The 7,500-nt window shown below is 39.4% G+C and overlaps 1 protein-coding gene across 2 annotated transcripts in view; it reads right to left on the reverse strand.

The window, feature by feature from the left end:
- LOC115214388 (monocarboxylate transporter 10-like) overlaps positions 1–7,500 on the reverse strand; it is a 21,910-nt gene that overhangs the window by 12,458 nt on the left and 1,952 nt on the right. For both annotated transcript variants that reach the window (XM_036504389.1, XM_036504388.1), the window contains exons 2-3: positions 3,279–3,570; positions 831–974 (exon numbers count right to left, since the gene is read on the reverse strand). In XM_036504389.1, the coding sequence (XP_036360282.1) occupies positions 831–974; positions 3,279–3,570 (436 nt within the window). The remainder of the gene's footprint in view (positions 1–830; positions 975–3,278; positions 3,571–7,500) is intronic.

Below are 7,500 nucleotides of genomic sequence, written 5' to 3' on the forward strand. Positions count from 1 at the left end.
TTAAATATATACACTTTGAGTTAGCCATTTGTTCTAAACGTTCTCCGTAATATCGAGTAATATAAAGCTTTCTTTTCATAAATTCCAAGTTACTCCTGTGGTCGGAAAAAAAATTGGAAATGTTTATCATATGCGATGCACAAACACTAGGGAAATATGTCCTGTGTGTCAGATGGGATACACAGGAAAGGCAACTAGTTAATCCATCGCCCTGTTTAACACCATCACCTAATATCCTGGGTGACATCAATAGAGTTCACTCGGTTGCAAGGTTTAAAGCCATGTCCCTGGTCTGAGAATAACTTTCTTTCTCCCTGCCATCTTTCCACCCATTAGCCTTGGAGACCCTGTTCAGGGTCATGAGCACTAACTCTCCCCTCCCGATTAAAAGATATAATTATAGTAACAGAGTGAAGGCGTGTGACGAAGTGGTTAAGGTGTTGCATTCACGATCTTTCGATCATGGTTTCGATTCCCTAACCGGGCGGTGCGTTGTATTCTTGAACTAAACACTTCCTTTCACGTTGCTTCAGGCCGTTCTGATATAAATGAGTAGATGAGTTACTCTGCGACGGACTCATTCACGAGGAATGTGATCTCGGTCACTCATACACCATGGAAAGCGAGCAACTGCTTCTATGAATCCTAGGACACAAGACAGTACTTACTTTTTATAAAACCAGAGCCTACGAAGGCCAGGGGTACAACTGCTTCTCCCAGACCAAGTAAAAAAAAAAATTTTAATTAAAAATTTTAAAAACTGGGGAAAATCAATAAAATGTATAAAAAAGAAATTCTGTAGGCACTCCCTAGGAGGTTATGTTACATACCTGCTAAGAAACCGTAAGTTAATATAGCGACGTCGATGTTGGGTGAGAAGCTTGCGGCGACAAAGGCAACACCTGATATGATGCTACCCGAGATGACGACGACTCGATGACCATACGAATCAGCAAGAACACTGGCCACTGGACCTGTTTGTAGAAACAAAGGGTTATTACTGTTAGTATTTTCACGTCGCTGAAGATTGGATCTTTGAACCCCAGGTATCACATAAATATCGGTTTCAAATTTTAGCACAAAGCCAGCAAATTAGGGGTTGGGTTAAGTCGATTACATCGATCCCAGTACTCAACCGGTACTTATTTTATCGACCCAGAAAGGATGAAAGGCAAAGTCGACCTCGGCGGAATTTAAATTCAGAGTGTAAAGGGCGAAATGTAGTTCAACAGTTTGCCCGACGCGGTAACGATTCAGCCAGCTCGCCACCTTACAGGTGCCATATATAACGTCAATCAAGAGTATTAATCTCCCAACCATTTCAGGGATCTTTCTTTCATTTGTAGCTAGCGCCTCAGAACTACGTGTAGTGGTGGTGGTGGGGAGGGGCAAAGAACAGGATTACTGTTTCTTTGTTAGAGTATGTCAACCATCCAATATGACCAATTATAATTTTAAAAAAACTTTACATTCATTCTGGCTATATAATGGTTTCAATTTCTGGCACAAGGCCAACAATTTTTAGTGGAGTTGGGAGTAAACAGATCACATCAATTCTTCTGTTCAATTGGAACGTATTTTATCGAACCCGAAATGAGGAAAAGCAAAGTCGACCTCGACGAAACTTGAACCCAGCTCTGAGCTGTCGTTGTTTCGTCCCAGTTCAGAGCTGATCCCGTAAACCTATAACCGAATGCATTTCAGTTGTGACAACCCCATTATTTTTTTCTTTTACCCAATGTGTCTTTTCCGTTGTAAGATGATAACGTATGATTTGAAGGAGACTTGGTTGCTATATCTAGCAGGCCAACGAGCCATGGGGACACCCACTCGCTGGCTCGATATTGAAATTCTCTTTAAGTGGGCATAAGACCTTTTTATTGGCTCGGCAGAGAAGCTCCCTTGTAAAAGTCGAAGTTAAATTGTTGCTAAGTTAAATTGTAACCTATTTCTTTATTACCCACAAGGGGCTAAACATAGAGGGGACAAACATGGATAGACATAGGTATTAAGTCGATTATATCGATCCCAGTGCGTAACTGGTACTTAATTTATCGACCCCGAAAGGATGAAAGGCAAAGTCGACCTCGGCGGAATTTGAACTCACAACGTAACGGCAGCCGAAATACCGCTAAGCATTTCTCCCGGCGTGCTAACGATTCTGCTAGCTCGCCGCCTTTAAGTTAAATTGTAACCGTGTCGATAGAATCCAGGTTAACAAAAGCGAGGATACCGTGTTTCATATCCTGTCGTTAGCACTATATTGAGTCCGCAACCAAGACCCTTAACTCTGAGTGACTGAGTTCATCTAGTTGTAAGAGCAGTAGAGTAGTATTGTTCACTGGCGAAAGCAACAATTGCACTATGGCATCGACGTGTGATTCCTTACCTCGCAATATCGAACTCAGAATCCTACCCTATGCAAAGCTACCTTTAATTTACTAACCTTCTATCCAAGAGGAGCTTTATCTCTCACCTCCTTGAAGCTACAGAAAACAAAAGCAGAGTAGGAATCTCCATGGGTCCATGCTGTTATGTAAACATTTGACTTTTAAGTGAATTGGATCATGGCTTTATTATTCACAGAACTAAGACGCTCTTCTACAGAATTGTTTTTTCTTTACTGCTCTCTGGATAGGTTAATCAGAAGTTAAGTACACTCTCCTTGTCAAACTTTACTGCTATCATTTTATTTTTATATGTGTGTGGGGTTAACGTACTAAGCTTTGCAATATGTAAAATAAGTTGAATATCAGTTTCTATAAATGTTTTGTTAACAGTAAAGTGGAGTTAAAATACTTTGTTATAAATTTGCCTGTTGAATAACATATAATGACTCATTCTTTTGATTTCTGGTTTTGGGTCAACAGTCATTATAGAATCAGCTAGATATTATAGGTTGCCTCTACATTAAAACGGTTCAAGCCAATGCTCTCACCACCGCAGTAGTAACTCACACATGTCAAGAGGTCGTCCATCACACTGGCATAAGCTATTATTCAGTCACCTTGGATCGACAACCCGTGTAGTTACTACCTGACATTGACATTTAGTCGTCTATCGAACTAGTCACTGATCTTGTATATCAGACAGTCACGACTGTCGCGTTTTTTGATAAATTTGCTGTAGAGGAGTCGACAACAACAGTAATAACTATAGCAGCAATAGCTGCAACAACAAGAGCAACAACAACAGCAACAACAACAACAACAACAACAACAACAACAGCAGCAGCAGCAGCAGCAACAGCCGCCGCTGCTGCAACATTGGAGTCTTACCAGTTAAGAGGCTGAAAGCGTTGATCAAAGCACTAATAAGAGAAGCTTTTGTACTTTCTGAATTGAAGTCATCTCGGATTGTTGGATAAATGGTGCCGACTGAGAAAGCAATACCATCTGTGAGAAGAATTAACACCATAGAAGCAATCATCACCACCCATCCCCAACCACCATCTGGGGGACTAAATTCCTCGTTGTTCTCTGCTAGTGGTTTATCAGGTTTCTTTTCGGACGATTTTTCATTAAGTTTGTCTTCTTTTTCTGTGCCGTTCAGCTTGATTGTGAAAACAGTCTGGAATTAATAACCACGACAACAACAACATCAGCAATAGTAACAATAATTGGATCATAAATAAATAGTATATAATACTTGTATATTTTGAATTCACTTGTCATTGCTTTTAAGATATGCATTTATCTAAAAAAAAAAAAACATGTAATACGTGGAATCCCTGTTGGCAATTATTGTAAGGATTATAATCACTACTGGATAAGTCTTAAATTACGGTGGAATGAGAAGTTTGAATTTTAAACTCAAAAGTAATGAAGATGCACAGCATATACATATTTTGTTTTACTCATTACAAAGATCCCGCATGGTTCTTGGTCTCAAGCATTTGTCTTATGAAGAAAGGCTGAAGACGCTCGACCTTTATTCTCTAGAAAAACGACGACGTCGTGCTGATCTCATCCTCGCTCAGAACATCATAAGCGGAAAGTGTAACCTCTCAAAAGAGCTGTTCTTCACTCCTGCTCTAGAGCGTCGGCTGCGGGGTCACTCCGAAAAGCTCTATCTGCGACGATTTCATCTCAATCGAAGGGGAGGAGCTTTCTCCGTCCGGGTTGCGGATCCGTGGAATAAGATGCCGACGACCGCTCGGTTCAAAGACTCTCTTGACCAGAAATGGCCTGAACTCTTTGCATTAACACCCTCCCAGTACATAACTCCATGTCCTCCTACAAGGCCTTGCTTTTGTTTTTTGAGCCAAAGAATTAGCTTAACTTAACTTAAAATGTATTTTAGTCTCACCTAACATTTTGATCTTATGTTGAAATCCAGTAAAACAATTAGATTATCAGAGCATTTCTTAGAGAATGATTAAAAAGTGGGCAAGAATATTTGCGTCCTTTTGTCTGAGATGATTCCGACTCTAGCTTCCAAAATAGTATCCCATATACTGATGTTTAGGCATAAAAAGGCCTTATCAAGACAATGAACTTTGACATTTGGGCAAGTGACTGATGTCAGCATCAACATACATTGTCTTTTACACTTCAGTAGATACCATATTCATAAGGTGCATTTATATATACGTGCGGTGGGGAAAGTCTCTTGGCTACTGGTAGAACGATTGTCGTGCTGATGACGCCTATTAAAGCAGAAATACGCCTACACTTTTGTCCTCTTATCTCCAGACAATAAACCTGACCTTTTCCCTGATGGCATGTCTGTAGAGAATTTTGATTCTTGAGATTATCTCCCCTTCTCAAGTAGAACTAGTCATAATTTCCATTTAATAATTATGTTACATCCTCTAGATACGGAGAAGATCTTAATATATTAGTGACTTATGTTGTATGGTATTTGATATACCTGTATTTGTGTATGTTGTTCAAATACATATCATCAGCCATTCTTGTTCCCACCGATTATAAGGACTTATTGTGGTAATTCAGCGACTGTAACTACACTCGCGTATTACGTACGTAAGCTTTGCTCGCTTAAGTTTTATGAAAGTAAAGTTTTGTCACTCTTGCCTGACAACGCTCCGGGATACGCATGTGTAAGAAGTCGTTAAGAGCAGTGGAAACAGAAATTGAACATTAAATCAACAAGTTTCATTCGTTGAAGTAGCATCCTGAAAAGAGATACTAATTTAAGGCTTGGATCTTTTCGGTTTGAACGGCAGTTTTTTTATATAATTTCCACGTAACTAAACACTTTTAAACTTCGTATACTGGTAGAATGTGTTTATAAAACATCTTTTTCTCTTGGCTTTATTGAGAAAATTCTATAGTTTGTAAGATATTTGTTGTTATTTTTCTTCAATTTCTGCAATTTCAACCAATCAATGACGTCTATTTGAGATGAAAACATTCTGTGCCGTATGAATATGTCCCTCGTTTAAGAAACAGATTGGGTTTATTTACATTTGTGAAGAAAAAAGATACCCTTCCCCCCACCCATAACCCTATCCCTAACTAACCCTAACCCCAAAACAGATTGAAATGCAATAGATCGATACTAGGGTCATAATTATGGGTGACAATTTCATATGACACCGCTAGGAAAAAACTGCCGTTCAAACCGAAAAGATCCTAAGGCTTTAGAATGTTTGGATGGTTGCAAATTAACTTTGAGGCACGTTCAAAATTACATGGATGTCTGATGATGACGAATATTTTTTTGTTTTTCCGACTGGCGTACACACAACGTAATAGGTATTAATAAATAAGGGAGATTAGTCAGACATTTAACAATTATTTCCCTTTGATATCAGCTTCTCCAAGCTTCTTAGAGGCAGAGAGTGTCAGTGAAGAAGTGAGAACGAAACGAAACAAAATTTTAATTGACTATATTTCCACATGAAATTAGGCATACTTTTCAGAAACCCAAACGGGCCTCAGTTTGCCTATAACTGTTCTGCACAGACTTCACGATGTAGAACCAGGTAGTGACTCTCATAGGTTCTGACCTTAACTGATTGGAAATATTATCACATACATGTTTTTTCTATGGTGTAAAAGATGGGGTACAGCAAATATTCTGCTCAGTATCACAGATTTGCTAGTCAGTTGCTTGACCTTAATCAGCTGAGCATGTCCCTTAGTGGCTGATGATATGTGCGTCTCTGATCACGAACACGAGTAGTTTAGGAGCATCGTACCCATGTCTCGAGAGAAATTCATAGGTGTTTGAATAATTCATGATTGGAAACATGAGTGTTTCGTTCATCATCGTTAACCAACCTTTATTCAAGGGTTTTTTCAGTGGAATGGGTGACATGACCTGCAGGAAATTCTAACTGGGACCCACCTGCAAGGTCATGCGCTGTTTATTTTCATATTTTGATACCATATGTCGCGCACATATAGTAGTGATGTATGTGCCTGGTGTACCCTTATCAGACTGGTAGTCATGGTGAGTATACTGAGCTTCGAATATTTTACCCGTGTCACTTTGAAGGCATGCACTGCTCTCTCACTCAATAGTAATAATAATCCTTTCTATTATGAGCTCAAGGCCTGAGATTTTAGGGGACAGGTAGTCAATCTCATCGATCCTCTGAGCTTGGCTTATTTTATCGACTCCGAAAGCATAAGAGGCAAAGTCAACCTCGCCGGAATTTGAACTCAAAACATAAAAATGGACGAATTATCGCTAAGCATTTTGCGCGGCGTGCTAACGATTCTACTAGTTCTCTGCCTTGATGATGATGATGAACCCAGAAACGTAAAAAGCTGGAAAATTGTTTCGAGGCATTTTGTTCAACGCTCTAAGAATTCTGCCAATTCACTATCCTATGTAATTTTCTATTTAGGCAGAAATTCGACAGTCTCGGGGAAAGGCGTTTGCTGATTAAATCAACTCCAGAACGTGACTGGTACATTATTTTCTCGACCTCCGAAGTTACCTTCAGTTGGCTGTGATTATTTCACAAGTTTCCAGTCTTTCTTAAAACTTTCCGTACTTCGCATAGCCGTATGAGTAAGCAGGTTTGAGAACCTCTACTTGAGATTATCGTATCAGGAGTCAATAAAATAACATACTCCGTACTACAAAGAGACGAAATTATTAACTTTACACCAGACACAATAAAGCAAACATTACAATAAAATAAACCGATGTTGCATACAGATTCTGCAGTTGAGAAGCACAATGTTTGCTGCACCCAGCTCGGGTACATCGGGTGATGGGGGTACAAACTAATATACAAGGTATGAAATTTTGGGTGATCCTCGATTAAATCTACTCCAGTACATCAACTGTTGTTTGTTTTATCAGTCTCGAAAGGGTGGAAGGCAAACACCGACCTCTGCAGGATTTAAAATCAGAACGTAAAACCGGAAAAATGCCGCTAAGCATTTTGTCTGGCGCCGCTAGCCATTCTGCCAGCTCGTCGTCTTCAGGTAAAAACTAATATAAACCCTCATAATACAATAAAGACACAAGACTAGTAAAAATTAGTCGATTAAATTGCTTATGTTCTGCATTTGGACG

This window comes from Octopus sinensis, linkage group LG7 (assembly GCF_006345805.1).
Source record: "Octopus sinensis linkage group LG7, ASM634580v1, whole genome shotgun sequence".
NCBI classification, from domain to species: domain Eukaryota; kingdom Metazoa; phylum Mollusca; class Cephalopoda; order Octopoda; family Octopodidae; genus Octopus; species Octopus sinensis.